Raw genomic sequence first — 25,523 nt, 5'->3', positions numbered from 1 at the left:
AGAGAAAGACAAGTACTCTATGATCTCACTTATATGTGGCATCTAAAACATTAACATCTAAAACAGAAACAAAGAGGCGAGTGGTTTGGTGGGAGGGTGGAAATGGGGAGCTATTAATCAATTGGAACAAAATTTCAGTTTTAAGATGAGTAAGTTCTGGGCATTTAATGTACAGCATGTTGATAATGTTCGTAATACTCTCTTGTACTCAAAAGTTGCTATGATAGTAGAGCTTTAATGTTCTCACCGTAACAACAACAATGATAATTATGCAAGGTAAAGGATGTGTTAACTAACCTTATTATGGCAAACATTTCATAATATATGTATGTATCAAAATATCACATTATACATCTTTTTAAAAAAGATTTTATTTATTGGAGCGCATAAGCAGGGGGGAGGGGCAGAGGCAGAGGGAGAAGCAGACTCCCTGCTGAGCAGGGATCCTGATGCAGGGTTCCTTCCCAGCACTCTGAGGTCTTGACCTGAGCCCAAGGCAGACGCTTAACCGACTGAGCCACCCAGGCACCCCAAAATATCACATTATACATCTTAAACGTATACAACATTATATGTCAATATCTCAATAAATATATGTCTGTATCTCAATAAATCTGGAAAAATAAAATAAGACAAAGCACCCAGGAAAAAAGAAGAGGAAAATACACACACACACTAGTTTTTGAAAAAGACACCATCATTTTGGAAGCCTTGGGTAAACAGAATATTTCAAGACAGATCCAGGATGACCAAATAATACTACTCACAGTTTTAAGAAAAGCAGCTTCAGAGCTTCCATCTGTGTTGTCAGATAAGGTCAGGGTACTTTTCAAGTATACTCTTATTACTCAACCAGGGACTCTGTGTTTCCTGAATTTCAGGCAGGATGGCTGATGAGAAAGATATATATAATCTGAACACTGTTGTACCCCTAAGGTCCTATCACTTTTTTTTTTTTTAAGAGAGAATGTGCGCTCAAACTGGGGAGGGAGGGGCAGCGGGAAGGAGAGAGAATCGTAAGCAAGCCTCACGCTCAGCACAGAGCCCGATACAGGGCTTGATATCATGCCCCTAACCTGAGCCAAAATCAAGAATTGGAGGCATTAGCTGACTGAGTGACCCAAGTGCCCGAGTCCTATCTCTGTTTTTATGCTTGAAAGTTACTAATATTAATCACTTATCATAAATTCTGCAACAGAAATAGAATTTAATTTTTTTTCCAATTAGTTCAAATATCCATGGAAGAATATTACTTATGGAAGATGGCAACCACCCATTACTTCTGCCTAGCTGAAGAAGATAGGGCCATTCAATTTGTTCCTCCCATTCCCTTCCCACAAATTGAAAGTGCAGCAAACTATCTCTTCCCATTCCCCAAGCTGAACTTGTCTGAAAGTTGCTGAACCACTGACTTGAATGAGCCCCTGCTGTTGGGTGTGAAGGAAGAGAGAAAAGAGCTAGTTGATGCTGAGATAGGGGCATCAGGGCGAGAGCTACCTGCATTTTCTTCCTTCTTGTATCAAGCATGTAAATTCTCCATGTGTGAGTCAACTAGAGAGCGCAGAAGATCACTGAGGCTTAAGGCTCTTGCTGGCACTCCCCAAGAAGCCCTTCCAGACAAGGATCACCCCAAAACAAAAGGCTATTTATTAGATTACCCCTGGCAGGGACAGGAGGGGATGTCTGGGAGAAAGAGGTTGATACCGACTTCTATGTTGGGAAGTGCGCAAGGCAGGCTCCAGAGAGCAACCGTGCCCAGTCCAAGTAAGACTGCTGGCATCTGGACTCCTGATACACTGAGAGAACTGCTACTGAAGTAGCAACAACCAGCAGACAGAGAACAAACAACTCTGGACAGTCTTGCAGAGAACACTCTCTCTCCTCCTCCTCGTCCCTGCCTGGGAGAAAACAAGAGCCACGGAGGAAGAAGGAGCTATTACCACTCCCTCCACTAATCCACTTATAACCACAATTCCAGTCCACTGGCACCAGGAGAATGGGAAGAGCTATGAATTAAATATGAGATTAAAGATTTTAAATGGGCATGACTAAGACATAATACTTAGAATGAGACTGCATTAGTTACTGAAAGTGACTTCATAGATAAAGGACCAAAGTAGGATATTCTTTTTTTTTTTTAAGATTTTATTTATTTATTTATTAGAGAGACCACAGGGGAGGGACAGAAGGGGAGGGAGAGGGACAAGCAGATGCTGAGTTGAGTGCAGAGCCCCAGGTGGGGCTAGAGCCCATGACCCGGAAATCGTGACCTAAGTCAAACTCAAGAGTTGGGGGGTGCCTGGGTGGCTCAGTGGGTTAAAGACTCTGCCTTCAGCTCAGGACATGATCCCAAGGTTCTGGGATCAAGCCCCGTATTGGGCTCTCTGCTCAGCAGGGAGCCTGCTTCCTTCTCTCTCTGTCTCTCTCTCTCTGCCTGCTTCTCTGCCTACTTGTGATCTCTGTCAAATAAATAAATAAATAAAATAAAAAAAAATTTTAAAAATCAAGAGTTGGGCACTTAACCCACTGAGCCACCCAGGTGCTCCCAGAGTAGGATATTCTTAAGGGAATTCACTGTCAGAGAGCAAGAGGATTTCTAGAGACAGTGGTAATGGTTATTGGAGAAACAATAAAATCATTCATATTTATATCTCACAAGATATTTCAAAGCGGCTATTGTCATATTTTACTACTTTACTAGTTTATTATCAGTTTACTAGTTTATTGTTTGTCTCCCTTATAAACTATAATCACCATAAATGAGAGACCATGTCTACCTTGTTCGCCACTGTATCCCTTGAGTACAGCATATGTGCTCGACAAATTGTTAAATGAAGATTCCTTATCTTTTAAAGCTAGAAACTGAAATGTTTCTATAATAAATCGTGTGATATCTTGCATTTACTTTAAAATAATTCAGGAAGGTGGGGATGAGAGAGTGGGGTGAGAATATAAGTGGAATAAGATTGTACATTCTTGAAGCTGGATGATGGACACAGAGGGTTCACTATAATCTTCTCTCTCCTTTTTTTAAAAAAATATTTCATTTATTTATTTGACACAGAGAGAGAGAGAGAGGGAACACAAGCAGGGGGAGCAACAGAGGGAGAGGGAGAAGCAAACTCCCCTCTGTGCAGGGAGCCTGACGTGGCACTTGACCCCAGAATCCTGGATCACAACCTGAGCCAAAGGCAGACACTTAACCAAAACAGCAACCCAGATACCCCTTCTCTCACCTTTTTAGAAAAAGTTTTTAAATTGTGGGAAAATCATAACTCATGTTCTTCATTTTAGATTTTTTTCTCAACATAATACAAAAACACACAAATTACATAAAAGTTAAAATAAACATCTATATAACTACCATGAAGATTTGACAATGTTAACATTTTATTATATTTGCTTTATCCATATTTAACCATCTACACATCCACCTATCTTATTTTAGATGCATTTCAAAGTAACTTGCAGACAACAGTATACTTCATCCCTTCACTATAGCATACATATCGTAGAGTTCAAAATTTTTTCATGTCTCTTTTTTTTTCAGGTAAAATTTACTTACAGTGAAATCATATATTTACTATGTATAAATATAACACATAACTTACAAATATATATATATATTATCTTTCTTTTTAAAAGTTTATAGTATTGTTTGTGTTCCCCTAAAATTCATATGTTAAAACTCTAACCCCCAATGTGATGGTTTTTGGAGATGGGATCTTTGAGAGATAATTAAGGTTAGATTAGACATGGAGATGGTGCCCTCATGCTGGGATTAGTGGCTTTATAAAGAAGAGATTTCTCTCCCTCCCCCTTTCTCTCTCCCTTCTTCCCTCCCTCCCCTCTTTTTCCCTCTCTTTCTCCCTGTATGCACCCACTGGGGAAAGACCATGTGAGGATATAACGAGAAATCTGCAATCCAAAGAGAGAGGAACCAAACCAGCCAGCACCTTGATCTTGGACTTCCCAGCCTCCAGAACTGTGAGAAAATAAGCTCCTCTTGTTTAGTTAACCCAGACCATGTCATTTTGTTATGGCAGCCTAAGCCAACTAAGACTTAAAGCTAGACATAGTGTTATTAGGAACCCACTAAAGGCGGTTTGATTACATACTCTTTTAAAGATCATTTTGGCTGGGTCGCCTAGGTGGCTCAGTGGGTTAAAGCCTCTGCTTTTGAAAAAAAAAAAAAAAAAAAAAAAAAGGCCTCAGTGACCCGTAGGAAAAAAAAAAAAAAAGCCTCTGCTTTTGGCTCCGGTCATGATCCCAGGGTCCTGCGATCAAGCCCTGTAGGGCTCTCTGCTCAGCAGGGAGCCTGCTTCCCGCCCCCCTCTGCCTGCCTCTCTGCCTACTTATGATCTCTCTGTCAAATAAATAAATAAAATCTTTTTTAAAAAATCACTTTGGCTGGGGCGCCTGGGTGGCTCAGTTGGTTGGACGACTGCCTTCAGCTCAGGTCATGATACTGGAGTCCTGGGATCAAGTCCCGCATCGGGCTCCCACTCCATGGGGAGTCTGCTTCTCCCTCTGACCTTCTCCTCGCTCATGCTCTCTCTCACTGTCTCTCTCTCAAATAAATAAATAAAATCTTTTTAAAAAATCACTTTGGCTGAATGTGGAAAAAGGAATGAAAGAGAGCAAGAATAGATTCAGGAAGACAAGATATGAGGCTGCTATAGTAGACTGGGCCAGAGGTGAACTCTTAGTTTGCCGAAAGTCTTAAGAGTGAGGTCAAAAGAAGTGAAGGGGTGCAAAAAATATTTAGGAGATAAAAAGAGACAGGACTTGTTGGTGAGAAAGAAGTAGAAGTCAAGCGTAATGCTCAGATTTCTCACTTGAGCATTTGCGGGCTGGTGGTACCATCATGCAATGAGATGGGGAACAAAGAAGAAGAAGCAGGTTTTTTTGAGGGGACAGGGTTTTGGTTTTCAACTTGAGTTGCCTGTGAGATTTGATACACATTCGGATATATACATCTAGAGCTTTGAGAACAGGCCTGAGATAAACCTAGGGAGTCATCGGCATGAAAATTATCATTTAAAGCCCCAAGAATAGTTGACATTGTGTAGGGCGAGGTGTGTGCGGGTGGCCTATGTCAGACCTCTGAGGAACATCAAGATTTAAGGAGTGAGTAGTGGAGCAGGAGACATCTAAGGAGACTAAAAAGAAGTGGTAAGAGAGATGCAGAGTCACAGAAGCCTTGTGAAGACAGTGTTTCAAGAAAAAGGGAGTTAAGGGTACCTGGGTGGCTCAGTCGGTAAAGTGTCTGCCTTCTGCTCAGGTCATGATCCCGGAGTCCAAGGATCGAGGATGTGTCCGGCTTCGGGCTCTGCAGGGAGTAGTCTTCTCCCTCTGACCCTCTCCTCTCTCATACTCTCTCTCACTCTCTTTCTTTCTAATAAATAAAACTTTGAAGAAGAAAAAAGAAACAGGGAGTTAAATAAACCAAATGTCTAATGGCATTTGGTGAAGACAATTTAATGAAGCCCTTCGGAAAAGGGATGATTTCAGTCATTTGACCAGAACTTGAAATCCATTGGCTGTGGACTCCTCACCCACCAAACCTGTGATTTTCAGTGCATGGTCCCCAGAACAGCAGCATCAGTGTTACCTGGGAAATTTCAGAATACAAATTCAGAGCCTCATACCTCCTACCCCAGATTTAGAAACTCTGGAGTGAGGCCCAGCAATTGGTGTTTGAGCAAGTCTCCTTCGTGATTGTGATGCTGTCTGAAGTTTGAGAATCACTGCCCTAGACACTGCTTAGGTAGCACATGACAAGCATTCCTTGGAGAACCAAACCCTCTTCAGGTAAATACAATTTCCCATTGAATCTGTCAACACATATTACCAAGTTGCTGGTGCATGAGCCACAGGATTTTTGTCAATACCCCACCTTTCTTGTAACACAGATCCTATCTTGACTTTTTTTGTTTTAAAGATTTTATTTATTTATTTGACAGAGAAAGATTACAAGTAGGCAGAGAGGCAGGCAGAGAGAGAGAGGAGGAAGCAGGCTCCCTGCCGAGCAGAGAGCCCAATGCGGGACTCGATCCCAGGACCCTGAGATCATGACCTGAGCCGAAGGCAGCGGCTTAACCCACTGAGCCACCCAGGCGCCCCAATCCTATCTTGACTTTAACGTTGGTAACCTACAACCAGCCAACTACCTACCACTTCACCCTCTATGGGGTATATCTTTCTTTTTATCTTTATAGCTTTGCTCATTCTTAACACCTTATTATTCCAGATGTGTGCCACCTCATGGCTTCCCTTTGTGCCTTTTTTCAAGTTTCTGACCCTGCTACCAACTGTACAAGTGTCTAGATCTCACAGCGTAAATTCCTGAGTGACACAGATTGTTGGTGAAACTGCCAATTGGTACAACTTAGGAGTAATTTGGCATCATTTATCCAAACAGCAGAAACATCACCTTTGACCCAGTAATTCTAATTCCACTCTAGGAATTTATCCTACAGACCAACTGCACATGTGCATAAGGAAGTGGGGCCTCTATGCCCCACCTGGCCACAAGCCAGGCCACCTAACCTCAGTCAGTCAGGGTCTCCTCACCCCGTCTGCGGGAGGCCAAGTCCCACCCCTGGGCCGTGGGCTCAGTCAGAGGCCTGTTCACACCTCACTTCACACTTGGGTCGGTTGGAAACAGGTGGGGAAGCCCTCTCAGCCTTAGCGTCACGCAGGCATACCCGCAACACTGGCCCAAGCTGGCTGCGACTTGATTTTCTCTCTCTTTTTTTACTCCCCGGGAAGGGAAGGCGAGTGCCCCCGCCGAGACCGGCGCCCACCTCCCTGACTCGGCCCACAGCCGCTTGCCGCTGGGGTTGGGGACGGAGTGGGGGCAGGCTCAGGAGGGGCGGGGCCGGTCGGCGGGGGCGGGGCTCGGAGCGGGAAGGGGCGGGGCCGGCGGGGTGATGGCTCCGGTAGTCGCCGCCGCCGCCGCTGCCGCTGCCGCTGCCGCCGCCGCCTCAGCAGCGGGAACCGAAGTCGCCGCCGCTGCCGCCGCCACCCCGGTCGCCGGCGGCCCGCGCGCTGCCTCGGCTAAGGCCCGTAGCCATGGAGGACTTCATCGTGATCTCGGACGACAGCGGCTCCGAGAGTTCCGGGGGGGCCCGCTCGGGCAGGGCACGGAGGCTCCGCCGGGCCCTGTCCCGGACCCCCGGCGCGCTGCCCCGCCGGACTGTGGTGAGTGAGCTAGCCGCCGCTCGCCAAGCCCCACCGCGGCGGGGGTGCCGCCCCCCCACCCCGGCTTGGCCCGTTGTCCCCTGCGCCCCCGCCTCCCGCCCCTTGGTGCCTCACAGCTGCAGCCGCTTCCCGCCTCCCCGCCCGCCGGCCTCTCCCGCCCGGAGCAGCGCGGCGGGCCAGGGTCGCGGCCGCCGGGCCTCCTGGGCTCCCCGCTCCAGCCGCAGCGGGCCGGGGCTGGCGACGGCGGCCGAGCACATGGACGGCGTCTGGCGTGCCTGCGGCTGAGGGTGCGGGAACCCGCTGCTGGAGGCGGCCTCAGGCTGGGCGGCGGGCTCCCCGGGACACAGGGTTGGGGGCGGGGGGCTGAGGGGACGCGGCCCGAGAGCGTGTAATTGTTGGGCCTGTTGTGAGTACAGATGTGTGCAGGGAGGTAACAGGAGCCTGGGCTGGGAGAGAGGGAAGCGCGGGCCTGAGCCTGAGCCAGATGGTGGCCGGGCTCCAGGGCCTGGCAGCCGAGCGAGGGGCCCGATTTTGGAGCAGTGCAAGAGAGCGATTTATTTCGCTTAGCAAACATTTACCAACCTCTAAAGGAATAGGGAGGGAAATACCTTGCACCGTTTCACCTCGAGCCCCTTAGTCTTTGTCCTTCTTCCTGAGACGATGAATGAAATATCTATGGTCCCTGCCTTTCTCGAATCCTCCACAGATATTTACTGAACCCCTAATGTGGGCTCGATGTGCTAGGCGCTGGGGATACAAAGGAGAACACAACATCCGTGGTCCCTCTCGTGGAAGGTGATAGATTCAACAAGTGACTATCGAGTCTTCAAGGGATGGGAGGTGGACAGGCTTTCTCTCTATCAGAAGACTCTCAACCTCAGATTTAAGCGGTCTTCCCAGCCTCCTATGGCCACACCCCAGAAATAAAAGAATTCTGACGCTGCTGTTATTTGTACAGATCGGTAACCAAGAGTTTAAGGAAGACATCTTTCTTCGTATGCAAATACTCCTTCAAGCCAAATCTCCTAGCTTCTGCTCCTCCAATCCCAACTAGTTTGCAGTCCGTAAGTCTCCACTGCGAGCCCCTTCTGTGTCTCAGGTATAATGCTATTCGCGCTAGGTGGTCATTACAAAATGGAGGGCATGCAAAACCAATTAACTTAGAGTCCTGTGTAGCCATGGCTGAAGCATGAAGGATTTCTCAGTAAATCTCAGGTAAGAATTTAGATGAGATGGACAGACAAGATTTTCAGAGTAGAAGTGAGCCCACTTGGTAAGTTAATGGCGGTGTGTAGGACATAATAGAGCCACAGTAAATGTTTGTTGGATGAAAGAATGGTTGAAGGAAGAGAAGAGAGAGAACATGTTTGATTAAGTGAGAGCAAGTACAAGGGTTGGAGCAGGCTTGACGTAAAAGGGATGCTGCATTCATTTTGGACCTTAGAGGAGGGGACTCTGGAACTCTCGAGGAAGGTCAGGACTGGAGAGATTTGGTAATCATCCAGATAGAAAAGAGCACTGAGGGCTGAATTGTGACTGAGATCAGCAAGGAAGAGACTAAAGGGAGAAAAAACGGTGGAAGGAAAAAATACTACAGAGTAACTTGTAACTGCCTTTCCTCCTAGTTCTTCTTTCCTATTGCTCCTTCTCTCTATCCCCCTTTACACTTTGTCAGTCTACCAGCTCCTTTTCTTCCCAGGTACTGTCCAGCTTCCCTCATCGTGGCCCAGCTCCCTTCAAGTGCATAGATGTCATCCTTATCCCATTCTGTGATGTCTCTTGTGGCCCTTCATACACACATACATGGGTACACTCTCAGACTGCTCCCCTCCCCTGTAACTACCCAACCAAGCATTTTGACCTTGGCCTTTTGAATAGTACCCACTGTAAATCTTGCTTCTCCATATATTTACTCCAATTTTCTTAAAAACACCAGGCTCGTTCTCCTTTTATTGTTCTTACAAATTAAATAGAGCAGTGGGATAGCCATGTAAGCGATCAGAGGCATTAAGAGACTTGCGAGGTTAAAGCCTAAAGCTCCTTTTTCTAACTTTCCCTGAAGGCCTTCAGGTCAGATAAACCTCTTCTTCTTCTTTTTAAAGATTTTATTTATTTATTTGACAGACAGCGAGAAAGGGAATAAATATAAGCAGGGGGAGTGGAAGAGGGAGGAGCAGGCTTCCCTGGGATCATGACCTGAGCTGAAGGCAGACCCTTAATGACTGAGCCACCCAGGTGCCCCCAGAGAGACCTCTTCAAATCAAGATCTTCCACATAGCAGCTGGGAGAGCTTCAACAAGTTCTGTCACCTCTCTCAGCTTTTGCACTTGAGAATGTTGATACCTGGCAGGACCATTAGAAGGTTTTCAATGAGGCAATACAAGGAAAATGTCTAGTTATCAGTGGTAGCTTTTGCTACACTTTGTGTTTTTTCTCAATCAAGCCTGACCTTCTCAAGCTTGGCAGGCAATGAAATAAACAAGTTTTATTTATTTTTTTTCTTTTTTACAAATATTGACTGAGAAAACAACTTGCTTGAACTCAGGAAATCAGAAAATCATCTCCAATACTGTAGTTAACACTTCTGAACCCATGGTTCTAAACCTGGGCTCTAGTCTTCATTAAGTTTATGAAGTGTGTCTTTGTTTTCCATAATTCTTAATTGCTTTTTGTTTCCCATCTAAAAACCAGAACATAGGTAATTTTTGTTGACCTAATTATGAAAAGTTTAGGAAAGTATGTAGAAGAAAATTAAAATTGCCATTATTCTCACCATCCAAAGATCATCAGAGTTGACATTTTGAAGTCTGTCTGTCCAAACTTACCTGTAAATGCCTGGGTACATTCTTACATAATGCCATATGTCTTCCCCATACATTGTTTTTGCAAAAATGAAATTTTGCTCTACATGTGGGGTTTTCTTTTAAGATTTTATTTACATAGTTTTACAGAGAAAGAGAGAGCAGGGGAAGGAGAAGAGGGAGAGGGAGAGCATTGCAAACAGACTCCACTTTGAACGAGGAGCCCAACACAGGGCTCCATCTCAGGATCCTGAGACCATGACCTGAGCCAAAACCAAGAAATGGATGCTTATCCAACTGAGCCACCCTGGTGCCCCTACATGTGGGGTTGTTCAGCTTGCCTTTTTTTTTTTTTTTAAGATTTTTTTTTTTAATTTGACAGAGAGAGATCACAAGTAGGCAGAGAGGCAGGCAGAGAGAGAGAGAGAGGAGGAAGCAGGCTCCCTGCTGAGCAGAGAGCCCGATGCAGGACTTGATCCCAGGACCCTGAGATCATGACCTGAGCTGAAGGCAGCGGCTTAACCCACTGAGCCACCCAGGTGCCCCAGCTTGCCTTTTAATATACTTTTATCTCTTACTGCACCAATACATACGTACCTCCCCAATATTTTTTTTTTAACAAGGAGGAACTTTTTTAGGAAGATTTATTTATTTGAGAGAGAAAGGGAACATGAGCGGGGGGAGGAGCAGAGGGGCAAGTAGTCTCCCTGCTGAGCAGGGAGCCCAACAGGGGCTTGATCCCAGGACCCTGAGATCATGACCTGAGCCATCCAGGTGCCCCTCCTCTGAAATATTTTTAATGTATTTCATTGTACAGATTTATAATCATATTTATAACCTCCTATTAAAGGATATCATGCTGACATTTCTAAATTTTCTGTGTCATAAACAACACAGTATAAAGTCCCTCATAAGTAATCTTTATACCCTTGTTCATTTGCTTGTTTAGGATAAGTTCCTCTTAGAAGTGAAAGTGTGAAGTCAAGAGGTATGCCCCGTTTGAGAGCTTTTGATACACATTGCCAAATTTCCTACAGAAATTATGCACCAATTATATTCTCACCATACCCTTTTCTCTACTACCTAGTCACCCCAGATATTGTCGGTTTGGGGGGTAAATATTTACTGAACATTTATTATATGCCAGGAACTTGTAGGTGCTAAGAATAGAGATGTGAATAAAACCAAGTCCCTGGCTTTGTGGAGGTTCTATTTTAGTGAGGGGAAGACAAACAATAAATAATCACATAAATGTAATTTCAGACAATATGCAAAGCATTAGAAAGGAAAATAGGCATTTTTGTTCTTTTAATTGTTCTTTTAATTGTTTTAATTGTTCATTTTTGTTCTTGCTGATAGGATAGCCAGATTCTTTGAGCTGTTACGGTTTTAATTTTTTTCTTTGGTTGTAAGTCATTCTTTCAGTACTCAATACTTATTGAGCACATGCTATGACCCTGGGGACCAGAGGTAAATAAGGTAACAAGGGACCTACATTATAGTGGGGAAATATAAATAATAACTATTAAATAGTGAACAATGTAATAGTAACTTGGGTGGGGTTGGGAGCATTTTGATGTGTTTTCAAAGAAGATCTCTCTCTGAAGAGTTAATATTTGATCTGAGAACAAAATGACAGAACAGATTTGTTATGAGAAGTTCTAAGGGAATAAGGTAGTAGGAAAAGGTGCAGCTAAAGCAAAGACTTGGAAGTAGAAATGGCATGACCAGTTAAAGGAATCAAAAGACCAGTGGGGCTTGAATGTAATGGTTGCACAACAGAGTCCTAAGAGATGAGAAATAGGTGGACTAGGTCATTTGGGGTCATGTAGACCATAATAAGGAGTTCAGATTTTATCCTTATATAATAAGAAATCTTTGAAGGGTTTCAAGGCACTGGAATGACATGATCTGATTCATATTTTTAAAAGGTGACTTTAGCTACTGTGAGAATATAGGACTGTAAGGCAAGGTGATCATAAAATGTAGTATTCAGATGGGAATCATTTTGAAAATGAAGCAGGTGCTGACTGGAGGGAAGGTCAAGCAACAGGTAAAAACTGGAACTTCCCCAAACAAACCAGAAGTATAATCATGTTCCTGTAAGAGGACCAAAGTGGAATCAGTGAAATCATTTTTAGAGGTTGCTGTAATAGCCCAGACCAAAAATAATTGTAGCTTGGAATAGAGTGGGCTGGGTTACTGGAAGTATTTAGTAGATATTTAGGAAGTAAAATCAAGTCCTGAGAACTTGGATGGGGATAGTGAAAGAAAGGGAGGAATCAAGAATGATGCCCTGGTTTTGACCTGAGCCACTGGATGCATGTTGTTGTCATTAATGGAAATGAAGGAAGACTTGAGGAGGAACAGGATTGGAAGAAAGATGCAAGAGTTCTGGTTTGAGGGACGCCTGGGTGGCTCAGTTGGTTAAGCAGCTGCCTTCGGCTCAGGTCATGATCCCAGTGTCCTGGGATCGAGTCCCACATCGGGCTCCTAGCTTGGCAGGAAGCCTGCTTCTCCCTCTGCCTCTGCCTGCCTCTCTGCCTGTGCTTGCTCATGCTGTCTCTCTCTCTCTCTCTCTGACAAGTAAATAAATAAAATCCTTAAAAATAATAATAATAATTATAAAAAAAAAAAAAGAGTTCTGGTTTGAAAGTGTTAAAAGTTAAGATGCTTACGGAATAGCCAGCTGGAGATGCAAGGTATATTGTTTGTACTGAGTTTGGAGACCAGGGGAGAAATTCTGACGTGGGACACAATTTGGTGTCATTGGCACATAGACTGTAATAAAATCATTGATCTAGGTGAGATCACCTAGGCTAAGAATCTACAAGAGGAAGAACATCCTGGACCCAGTGGTAGGACACACCACAGTGTCTGCCTCAGGTGAAGGCAAGGGAAGGAGGAGCAGCTAGTGAGGTCGGAGATCAGAGAGTGTGCTCTGCACATAGTAGAGCTGCACAGCACTATCGCCAGCAGACATGTTGGAGATATATATATATATATATATATATATATATATACATACACATACACATACACACACATACACACATGGCGGTGGAGATGGTGTGTGCGTGTGAAAATTACCTGCTCTCTTTTTGGGGTGTTATTTGTACATTTTCCTTACATATTAAAGACTTTTTATGGGTTAACTTGGGTCCTCCAAAAAGATAGTGTTGAAGTTCTAACCACCACTACAGAAATGTAACCTTATTTGGAAATGGGGTAGTTGTAGATGTTATAATGCAAGATGAGATCATACAGTGTAGGGTGGGCCCTTAATCCAATATGACTGCTGCCCTTATGAGAAGGCATGAAGACAGGGGAAGAACACCATGTGACAGTGAAAACAAAGATGGGAGTTGCAACTGCAAATGAAGGGATGCCAAGGATTGCTGGTGGCACCGGAAGTTAAGAGAAAGGCTTGGAACAGATTCTCCCCTAGCAACTTCGAGGGAGTGTGGTATTGCATACAGCTTGATTTTTACTTTTAAGCCTCCAGAACTGTGAGAGGAAAAATTTCCGTTTTAAGCTAGTTTGCAGTAATTTGTGCTAGGAAAATAATACAGCTCCCTGTGTCATACACATTGCTTCCCCCCGCCCCACTTTTGACTTCTTTTTGGTTCTTTACAGAAATTTTATTTTTTTATTTTTTTTTTATCTTTCAATATTTTATTGAAATTTTATTTTTTTTAAGGCTTTATTTATTCATCAGGGAGAGAGAGCACAAGCAGGGAGAGTGGTAGGCAGAGGGAGAAGCAGGCTCCTCGCTGAGCAAGGAGCCCAATACACGACTAGATCTGAGGACCCTGGGATCATGACCTGAGCCAAAGACAGATGCTTAACCAACAGAGCCACACCTAGGCATCCCTTTATAGAAGTTTTAAGTTCTTATGTAGTCAGTCTTATCACTTTTTTTCCTTCAATAGGCTCTTTTCTTAAGATTATAAAGGTATTTTTACATTTAATTTATTACTCCACCTGGAATTAGTTTCAAAAGAGAGAGAACAGTAAACCTAATAGTTTTCTTTTCAGATGGTTAACTATTTGTCCCAACATTGTTCATTGGATTTTTTTCTCTGTCTACTCAGTGGTTTGAAATATTACCTTTATCAAATGGTAAATTTTTATATATTTTATATCTATTTTTGGACCTTCTCTTCTGGCCTTGGTACATGCTACTTTATTTTTTAAATATTTTTTATTTATTTATTTGGCAGAGGGAGAGGAATATAAGCAGGGGGAGTGGTAGAGGGAGAAGCAGGCTTCCTGCTGAGCAGAGAGCCCAACGTGGGGCTCGATGTGAGGCTCCATCCCAGGATCCTGGGATCATGACCTGAGCTGAAGACAGACACTTAACAACTGAGCCACCCCGGTGCCCCAGTGCTGCTTTAATAATAAGCAGAAGAAGGGCTTAGAAAACCTGGCTAGCTCAGTGAACAGAGCACATGACTCTTGATCTCAGGGTTAATAGTAATAATAATAATAGAAAAAACTCTTCATTGTTCTTTTTAGAATTTTTTTGACTAGTTTTTATATATTTACTCTGTCAGATAACTTTAAAGTCCTTTTGTCAACTTCCAAACAATTTCTACTTCTAAAATTGGGATTACACTAAATTGAGAAATCCATAGTTTGTGGTGTTTTACTTAATGAAGTTTTACACTTTTATGTATGTATTTGTGCATCTTTTATGGGGTTTTTTTGTCTGTTTTATGTTTAGAGAGATCTTTGTTGTCTTGAGATTACTTTCCTTTTATTTCCTTATTATTGTTCCTTTACCATCTCTTTCTGAACATTTAGGTCTTTAATTCATCTGAAATGTTTTAGATGGTGTGAAGTATACTCACCATTTTCCACCTACTGTATTACCATATTTCTAAGATAGCACCAAATCTAAGATTTGCTGTCAACTTAAGATAAACAGCTTTTCAGGAAAAAAGAAACTAACACATGAAATGTGAGAGCAACTCTTAGATGTACCCTGATTCTAGATGTATGGGGGAAACATTCTAGATGTTAGAGTTTATAATATATGATGTTAATCAGTTGTCTGAGAATAATTTCTCAAATAATTATCTTTTCTCCACTTATTTGAAACACATATTTTAAAAAGATTTATTTAGGGGCGACTGGGTGGCTCAGTTGTTAAATGCCTGCCTTCGGCTCCAGTCATGGTAACAGCATCCTGGGGTCAAGCCCCTAGTCAGGCTCCCTCCTCAACAGGAAGCCTGCTTCTCCCTCTCCCACTCCTCGTTCTTGTGTTCCCTCTCTTGCTGTCTCTGTCAAGTAAATAAATAAAATCTTTTTTTTTTAACGATTTATTTATTTATTTTAGGGAGAGCGAGCATGTGAGCGAGCAGGGGGTGGAGTAAGTGGGGTGGGGTAGAAGGATAGAGAGAATCCTGAAGCCGACTCCATGTGAGCCTGCAGCCCAACTCAGGGTTTGACCTAAGCCAAAACCAACTCAGGGCTCAACCAACTGCACCACCCAGGCAACCCCTGAAACATATTTTTAACACCAAATTATTTTACACACTTGTGTCTGTTTCTTGGGGTTCTTTTGTGTGTGTGTGTGTATGTTTCATTAATTTGTCTATTCTCAGTGACAGAATTCTAATGTTTTATTTTTGTACTTTGATAATATTTTTTGTTATCTAATAGAGCAATTACCTCTCCTTATTTTTTTACCCAAAATTTCTTGGTGATTTTGCCCATTAAGTCCTCCAAAAGAATTTTAGAATCAGTTTGTCAAGGATTACATTATATCAGGGTTTCTTTGGGTCAGATAATTCTTTTCTGTGGGAGGCTGTCCTGTGCACTGTGGAATGTTTAGTAGGATCTTTGGTCTCTGCCCACTAGATGCCAGCCAACAGCGGCCCTTCCCTGACAACCAAAAATGTCTCCAGACACTGCCGAATGTCTCCTGGAGGGCAAAATTGCCACTGGTTCAGAACCACTACATTAGATACAGAAGTTAATTAGGAAAGAACTAATATCCTTTTAATACTGTCTTCCTAATTAGAAACATGATTTAACTTTTATTTTATGGGGTTTACTTTTTGGCAATCAGTAAAACTTTCTTTGAATCCTGTGCCTTTCTTTTCCTGGAGCTAATGTTTTGATTCTGAATGACTGGTTGCCTCTTAGGGTTGAACATGTTAATCACGGTGAGCCTCACATAGTAAGAATAGCTGGCATTTATGCCAGGCAGCATGTTAATTAAGTACTTTGCATGGATTATCTCATGTAATCTTCACTGCAGCCCCATAAGGTTGATAGTGTTGTTACCCCTATTTGATAGATGAAGAATCTGAGGCAGGCGACCAGGTGCTAACTGGTAGAGATGGTTTACCACCGCTACTCTCAATCTTAAAAATCCTGGAGTGAGCTTGCAAACCTCTTACCAGGTTTCCAAAGGCACATTCTCTGGAGATGCTAGAAATAAATGGATAGTTGAAAAAAGGGAATTACAAAGTATAATTCTGTTCTTTAAATGTGTCATTTTGTAAGAATAGACCCATTGGGGTTTGTTTGTTTGTTTTTAATTTTACTTATTTATTTATTTGACAGAGAGAGATCACAAGTAGGCAGAGAGGCAGGCAGAGAGAGAGAGAGGAGGAAGCAGGCTCCATGCTGAGCAGAGAGCCCAACGCGGGACTGGGTCCTAGGACCCTGAGATCATGACCTAAGCCAAAGGCAGAGGTTTAACCCACTGAGCCACCCAGGCGCCCACCATTGGGGTTTTTTTAATCCAAAATTGTTTTTTAAAACTCTATTATCTACTTGAAAATATTTTTTAAAATCATCATCTTTTTCTCAGTCTCTTTCCCCTAAATAATAAGTTCACTGTTGGACACATCCATATCCCCAGCAAGTAGCTTAATGCCTTGAACAGAATAGGTGCTCAGTAACTGTTCAAGGAGAAACAGAATTCTTATTACTGGTTTTCTGAGGAATCTTTTTCTCCTGGTAAGTTTTGTTACAGTTATATCAAAATAACCTTCTGTAATGGGAAAGCCAAAGGATAAATATGGAACCTATCCCAGGCTAATTTTTTCCCCAGACTAATAAAGATTTTTGGAACAAAAAAAAAATGTATATGTCTAGAGTAAAAGGCAAAGTTCACCTACATTTTGAATTTAAAACATCAAATGCCAAACTAATTCAAATCCTGAATCAGATTCAGGTCCTACACAAGCCTGAAGATCACTTCCCCCATTCTCCATTAACAGCTTTATTAAGATATAATGCCATACCTTACATAAAAATCACCCATAAAATTCCCTGAGTTGTTTAAGCCTTACCACTGTCTAATTTTAAAACATTTTCCTTACTCCAGAAAGAAGCCCTATATTCGCCAAGGTTCTCTTTGTTTTTGTTTGTTTTAAGGTACTCAGTCATATCATTTGAAAAATAAAATTTCCCCATTTTAAATTATAAAAGGTATTTTTAAAATTTTAAATAGAGGTAAAAAAAATTCAGGGTATCAGAAAAAAAACTCCCCCATCCACTGTTACTCCAGAGATACTAACAGTTTTTGTTTATTGTTCCAGAAAATTTCTCTCTGTGTACACAAAAATACATAAATGTCTTTTTTTCCTAATAAAGTTACACTAATTTTTTTTACGTCTAAATATATTTTAGGCATTAAAAAATACATAGGTTTTAGTACATTGGAGCACCTGGGTGGCTCAGTCAGTTAAGCATCTAACTTCGGCTTAGTTCATGATCTCAGGGTCCTATGATAGAGCCCCCTGTTGGGCTCCCTGCTGAGCAGGGAGTCTACTTGTCCCTCTCCCTCTGCCCTTCCCGCTGTTCGTGCTCTCTCCCTCTCAAATAAATAAAATCTTTACAAAATGGGGGGTGCTCCTGGGTTTCTCAGTTGGTTAAGTGGCTGCCTTAGGCGCACGTCATGATCTCAGGTTCCTAGGATCCAGCCCCATATGAGGATCCCTGCTCAGCAGGAAGTCCCTTTATCCCTCTCTCTCTCTGCCCCTCTGCCCTGCTCGCACTTACTTCTGTCTCTCTCAAATAAACAATTAAAATCTTCAAAAATATAAAGTAAAAGGGACACCTGCGTGGCTCAGTTATTAAACATCTGCTTTTGGCTCAGGTCATGATCCCAGGGTCCTGGGATTGAGTCCTCCTTCGGGCTCCCTGCTCAGTAGGAGCCTGCTTCTCCCTCTGCCTGCAGCTCCCCCTGCTTGTGCTCTCTCTCTTTCTCTGACAAATAAATAAAATCTTCAATAAATAAATAAATAAATTTTAAAAATATTAGTATCTCACTCAGACTACTGCCCATTTTGCTTACAGTGGTATTCCTAGTGTTTAATATGATTCTTGATACATAGTATTCATTTAATAAATATTTTATGAGCTTCCTGTTATCTAATATTCTAAAAAATACCATAATTTATGGGACCAGCCTCTTACTGATTTTAATTTTTTTGCTATTATAGACTATGATGTGATGAGCTCTCTGCATGTTTGTAGGACAAGTTCCTTACAGCAGAATTTTGGAGTTAAAGAGTAGTATGTATTTATAATTTTAATGTATACCACTTTTGTGGATATCGTGTCATTCTTTGTGGGATTCTAATATCAGAACCCCACAACTATGTTTGTAGAACTCCCACCTTTAGAGATACAGTCTGTTTCTTTCTAAAGAAGCTGAAATGCCAGACACATTCTCATGCTTCAGCCTCAGACACCAGTAAGACATACTTACTCCAAATTTTAAATTAGAGGTTGGTGATGAGAAGAAGCAGAGTCAGTGCACTCCATTTTGGTGAGATGGCATCAGCAATGACATGTAGCAGTTATAAAGGTTCTGGTGGCAGGGTACAACACTGTGCTGCTGGCCATATAAGCCGGGGTGTTTATGCCCAGTGACCATGATAATGGGGTATTCAGTTGTGCAGCATGGTTCAGAGTACCAGATTTTGGCCATATAGATTCCAAGCTTAATTTTTAGGCTCTTGTCTGGATTCTAAGTTCTACCCATTATCCTCTAATAAGTTCCTTTTGTGGTTAAATTAGAGGGGTTTGGGGGGGATTTGTTTTGTTTTATGCTTGCAACCAAAATCACTGATTGATATATAGCCATCAAATTACACTTCCAAAAGTTATAATGTATATTCTTATACAAACTGTATATGAAAATACCCGTTTTCTTATACTGTGGCCAACCTCGATATTATCAAACTAATTAGATTTGTGCCAAATCTAATAGTCTAACATTTTAATCATCTAGAATTATGTGGAAAGAAAAAACTCTTCCCAATCAAGAGATTGTTCTCTTAATCCTCATACTGATTTCCAGTTGTTCAAGATATGTTGAAGCCAATCTAGCTGTGTTCAAGGGAGAAGGCAAGCCCAGGGTCCCTTCCACTAATCTGCCATCTTAACTCCTCCCACTCTTAATTGATTTTTAGATATTGAACTAGTCTTTTGTACTTAGGAAAGACACATGACATATAGGGAAACAATGGTAAGATATTCTAATAACTTCTCACTAGCAAGCCAGGAGAAAATGTAACATCTTTAAAATAAATAAAGAGGGATGCCTGGGTGGCTCAGTCAATTAAGCATCTGCCTTTAACTGAGGTCATGATCCAGGGGTCCTGGGATTGATTCCCACATCAGTCTCCCTGCTCAGAGGGGAACCTGCTTCTCCCTCTCTCTCTGCTGCTCACTCTGCTTATTCTCTGTCTGTCAAATAAATAAATAAAAATCTTTAAAAATAAAAAGACAAATTTTAAAAAATACATGAAACAGAAGAAAATGAAAACACAACAGTACAAAACCTTTGGGATGCAGCAAAGGCAGTCATAAGAGGGAAGTATATAGCTCTATAGGCTATAGTATATAGCTCTATAGAAGCAAGAAAAGTCACCAGTACATTGCCTAACTTTACACCTAAAGGACCTGGGAAAGAAACAGCAAATAAAGCCTAAAACCAGAAGAAGAAGGGAAGTAATAAAGATTAGAGCAGAAATAAATGATATCGAAACCAAAAACAAACAAAAACCACAGTAGAACAGATCAACGAAAATAGGAGTTGGTTTTTTGAAAGAATTAATAAAATTGATAAACCCCTAGCCAGACATATCAAAAAGAAAACAGAAAGGACCCAAATAAATAAAATCATGAATGAAAGAGAAGAGATCACACCAATACCACAGAAATACAAACAATAGTAAGGTGATATTATGAGCAATTTTATGCCAATAAATTGGACAATCTGGAAGAAATGGATAAATTCCTAGAAACATATAAACCACTACACTGAAACAGGAAAAAATAGAAAATTTGAACAGACCCATAACCAGCAAAGAAATTGTGTCAGTAACCAAATATCACCCAACAAACAAGAGTCCAGGGCCAGACAGCTTCCTAGGGGTATTCTACCAAACATTTAAAGAATTAATACCTATTCTTCTAAAACTGTTCCTAAAAATGAAGTGGAAGGAGGGGCACCTGAGTGGCTCAGTGGGTTAAGCCTGTGCCTTCGGCTCGGGTCGTGGTCTCAGGGTCCTGGGATTGAGCCCCACGTCAGGCTCTCTCCTCTGCGGGAGGCCTGCTTCCCCCTCTCTCTCTGCCTGCCTCTCTGCCTACTTGTGATTTCTCTCTGTCAAATAAATAAATAAAATCTTTAAAAAAAATGAAGTGGAAGGAAAACTTCCAAATTCATTCCATGAGGAATAGTTCCAAAACCAGACAAAGGCCCTACTAAAAAGGAGAATTAGAGACCAATACCCCTGACAAACTTCAATGCAGAAATTCTCAATAAGATACTAGCTAATCAAATCCAAATGTACATTAGAAGAGTTATTCACAATCCTGTGTGATTTATTCTTGGACTACAGGGGAGGCTCAGTATCTGCAAATCAATCAAAGTGATATATCACATTAATAAAAGAAAGGATAAAACAATATGATCCTCTCAGATACAGAAAAAGCATTTGCCAAAATATAACTTCCTTTCTTGGTAAAAACCCTCAAGAAAGTAGAGATGGAAGGAACATACCTTAACATCATAAGGCCACATATAAAAGACTCACAGCGATATCATCCTCAGTGGGAAAAAACTGAGCTTTTCCCCTAAGGTTAGGAACATGACAGAGCTGTCCAGTCTCACCACTGTTGTTCAGCAGCGTCTCACCACTGTTGTTCAGCAGCCTACTGGAAGTCTTAGCTTCAACAGTCAGACAACGAAAATAAGTAAAAAGCATCCAGATTGGGATGCCTGGGTGGCTCAGTTGGTTAAGCGGCTGCCTTCGGCTGAGGTAATAATCCCAGCATCCTGGGATCAAGTCCCACATCAGGCTCCTTGCTCAGCAGGGAGCCTGCTTCTCCCTCTGCCTCTGCTGTCCCTCTGCCTGCCTGTGCGCTCTCTCTCTCTCTCTCTCTGACAAATAAATAAATAAAATCTTTTTTAAAAGGGGGGGCATCCAGATTGGCAGGAAGAAGTAAAACTTTCACTCTTCACAGACAACATGATATTCTATGCAGAAAACCTGAAATACTCCACCCAAAGATTGATAGAACTGATACATGAATTCAGTAAAATATAAAATAAATATATAGAAATCTTTTGCATTTGTATATATTAATAATGAAGCAACAGAAAGAGAAATTAAGGAATCCATCCCATTTACAATTGCACCAAAACAAGAGAATACCTAGTAATAAACCTAACAAAGGAAGTAAAAGTCCTATACTCTGAAAACCATAGAACACTATGAAAGAAATTGAAGAAGACCCAAAGAAATAGAAAAACATTCCGTAGTCATGGATTAGAAGAAGAAATATTGTTAAAATGTCTATACTACCCAAAGCAATCTACAAATTCAGTTCAATCCCCATCAAAATAGTGCCAGCATTTTTCACGGAGCTAGAATAAACAAGTCTAAAATTGGTATGGAACCACAGAAGACCCCAAATAGCTAAAGTAATGTTAAAAGAAAACCAAAGCTGGAGGCATCACAATTCTGAACTTCAGCTATATTACAAATCTCTAGCCATCAAGACAGAATGGTACCAACACAAAAACAGATACCTAGGTTAATGGAACAGAATAGAGAACCCAGAAATGGACCCATAACTATATGGTCAACTATTTTTGACAAAGCAAGAAAGAATATCCAATGGAAAAAAAAAAAGACAGTCTCTTCAACGAATGGTGTTGGGAAAGATGGACAGGAACATGCAGAAGAGTGAAACTGGACTATTTTCTTATGCCATACACAAAAATAAATTCAAAATGGATGAAGACTTAAATGTGATACAGGAATCCATCAAACTTCTAGAAGAGAACACAGGCAGCAACCTCTTTGACCTCAGCCATAGCAGCTTCTTACAAGATGCATCTCTGGAGGCAAGGGAAACAAAAGCAAAAATAAACTATTGGGACTTCATCAAGATAAAATCTTCTGCACAGAGAAGGAAACAATTAGCAAAACTAAAAGGCAGTCTGTGGATTGGGAGAAGATATTTTCAGTTGGCATTATCAGATAAAGGGCTAAAATCCAAAATCTATAAAGACTTTATCACACTCAACACCCAAAAAACAAATAATTGAGTTTAAGAAATGTGCAAAAGACATGAAAATAAATGTCATTTTGTATTATAAGATGTATTTCTATACATCTCTTATAAGACTATAAGATGTGGTATATGCACAATGAAATATTACTCATCCTTCGAGAAGAATGAAATCTTGCCATTTATAAGGGCATGGATGGAACCAGAGTGTATTATGTTAAGTGAGAAAAGTCAGTTGGAGAAAGACATATACCATAGAATTTCATCATATGTGGAATTTATGAACCAAAAGAAATGAACATAGGGGAAGGGAAGGAAAAATAGAATAAGTTAAAAACAGAGAGGGAGGCAAACCATAAGAGATTCTTAACTGTAGAGAACATGCAGTGGCATGTTACTCGCTCACCTTAAGAGTGCATCCCAGAGAAACTGTCAGTGGAGAGACCCCTCCAGAAAACAAAGGAATTGGCTGGTACCATTTCCCTCCCCTGCTCCTCAACATAAACACAGAGCTACATGGAAGAACCAGAGCAGTGCCAACACTCACTACGCAACTTGCTTACAACAAGCCCCCCCCCCACACACACTCCTGTGGAACCACTACTTCCAGTAATGCTTGGCTCACTCCCAGCACAGTGGGATCCCTCCCCAAGAAGACTGGGCCAAACCCCTCTTTACACTGTGTCTCCCAACTCAGAAGTTTTGCAGAGCCTCAGTTTTGGTGCCAGTGGTGACAGGTCTTATCTCACAAACAGACCAGAGCACACCTAGCTAAAATTAGCCATATTCAGGCCACGGACAAAACACTGTCCACTACAGGCAAAGAGAGCCTCTGAAGATGACTGGCCTGAAGGATAAAGTGGCCAGGATAAAACAGCAGAGCATATACAGCACATGGTAAAGACAATCCCAGAAGCCCCAGGCCCTGGAGAACAGAGGAGTACTACATGGCAGGACACTACAGCACCTCTTCTTCTTAAGGCCATTATCTTCAGGAGACATAGGTCCTTACAGGAGCTGTAACTGTCTTACCTAACACACAGACACAGGCACAGAGACTTAGACAAAATGAGAAGACATTCATCCCAAATGAAAGAACAGAACAAGGACAAGGCCATTGCCAAAGTTCTAAGTGAAACAGATAAAATCAACATGCCTGATAGAGAATTTAAAGTAATGATCATAACGATACTCACTGGACTTGAGGAGATTGGAAGACATGACCGAGACCCTTAACACAGAGATAAGGAATAACATAGCAGAGATAAAAGGCTTAATAAATTAAATGAGAAACATTCTTCATAGAATGAGCAGTAGGCTGGAAGAAGCAGAGGAAAGAATTAATGGCCTAGAAGATAGAGTGATGGAAAGTAATCAAGCTGAACAAAAGAGAGGAAAAAAAGAATCATGCAAAATGAGAACAGACTTAGGGAACTCAGTGACTTCATCAAACATAATAACATATTATAGCAGTCCCTGAAGAAGAGAGATGGAAAAGGGACAGAAAATTTTTTTGAAGAAATAATAGCTGAAGAAATAGCTATCCTAATCTGAGAAGGGAAACAGATATCCAGATCCAGGAGGCATAGAGAACACCCAACAGGATCAACAAAAGCAGATCCAAAGCAAGACATATTGTAATTAAATTGGCGAAATAAAGTGATAAAAAATTTTAAAAGCAGCGAGACAAAAGAAGACAGTTACAAGGGAAAAATCCTTAAGGTTAGTAGGGGATTTTTTAGCAGAAACTTTCCAAACCAGAAAGGTGTGGCATGATAATATTCAAGGTGCTGAATGGGAAAAATGTGTGGTCAAGAATACTCTACCCAACATCCAGATGGCCAACAGACACATGAAAAAGTGCTCCATATCACTCGGCATCAGGGAAATACAAGTCAAAACCACAATGAAATATCATCTCACACCAGTCAGAATAGCTAAAATCAACAAGTCAGAAAATGACAGATGCTGGCGAGGATGCGGAGAAAGGGGAACCCTCCTACACTGTTGGTGGGAATGCAAGCTGGTGCAACCACTCTGGAAAACAGCATGGAGGTTCCTCAAAATGTTGACAATAGAACTGCCCTATGATCCAGCAATTGCACTACTGGGTATTTACCCTAAAGATACAAACGTAGTGATCCAAAGGGACACGTGCACCCGAATGTTTATAGCAGCAATGTCCACAATAGCCAAACTATGGAAAGAACCTAGATGTCCATCAACAGATGAATGGATAAAGAAGATGTGGTATATATACACAATGGAATACTATGCAGCCATCAAAAGAAATGAAATCTTGCCATTTGCAACAACATGGATGGAACTAGAGCGTATCATGCTTAGCGAAATAAGTCAAGCAGAGAAAGACAACTATCATATGATCTCCCTGATATGAGGAAGTGGTGATGCAACATGGGGGCTTAAGTGGGTAGGAGAAGAATAAATGAAACAAGATGGGATTGGGAGGGAGACAAACCATAAGTGACTCTTAATCTCACAAAACAAACTGAGGGTTGCTGGGGGGAGGGGGTTGGGAGAAAGGGGGTGGGGTTATGGACATTGGGGAGGGTAGGTGCTTTGGTGAGTGCTGTGAAGTGTGTAAACCTGGCGATTCACAGACCTGTACCCCTGGGGATAAAAATATATGTTTATAAAAAATTAAAAAATTAATTAAAAAAAAAAGAATACTCTACCCAGAAAGGCTATCAGTCAGAATAGAAGGAGAGATCAATCATTTCCCAGACAAATAAAAACTAAAGGAATTCATGACCACTTAGTCAGCCCTGCAAGAAATATTAAAGGAGACTCTGAGTAGAAAGGAAGGACCAAAAATGACAGTGTAAAGGTAGGAAACACAAAAACAGTAAAAATGAACATTTCTGTAAAAAAATCACATAACTCACCCAACATAGGAGCACCCAGATACATAGAACAGTAAGTAACAGAGGTAAAGGAACTAAT

At 41.6% G+C, this 25,523-nt stretch overlaps 1 protein-coding gene across 1 annotated transcript in view; it reads left to right on the top strand.

Annotated features, from left to right (window-relative positions):
• The first annotated feature begins 6,996 nt into the window (after positions 1-6,996).
• SIMC1 (SUMO interacting motifs containing 1) overlaps positions 6,997-25,523 on the top strand; it is a 74,369-nt gene continuing 55,842 nt past the window's right edge. The window contains exon 1 of the mRNA XM_044229186.1: positions 6,997-7,206. Within this exon, the coding sequence (XP_044085121.1) occupies positions 7,078-7,206 (129 nt within the window). The 5' untranslated portion in view covers positions 6,997-7,077. The remainder of the gene's footprint in view (positions 7,207-25,523) is intronic.

This window comes from Neovison vison, chromosome 1 (genome assembly GCF_020171115.1).
Source record: "Neovison vison isolate M4711 chromosome 1, ASM_NN_V1, whole genome shotgun sequence".
In the NCBI taxonomy this organism is placed as follows: domain Eukaryota; kingdom Metazoa; phylum Chordata; class Mammalia; order Carnivora; family Mustelidae; genus Neogale; species Neogale vison.
The sequence above is the reverse complement of the archived record's forward strand: the minus strand, read 5'-3'. Positions and strand labels throughout refer to the sequence as shown.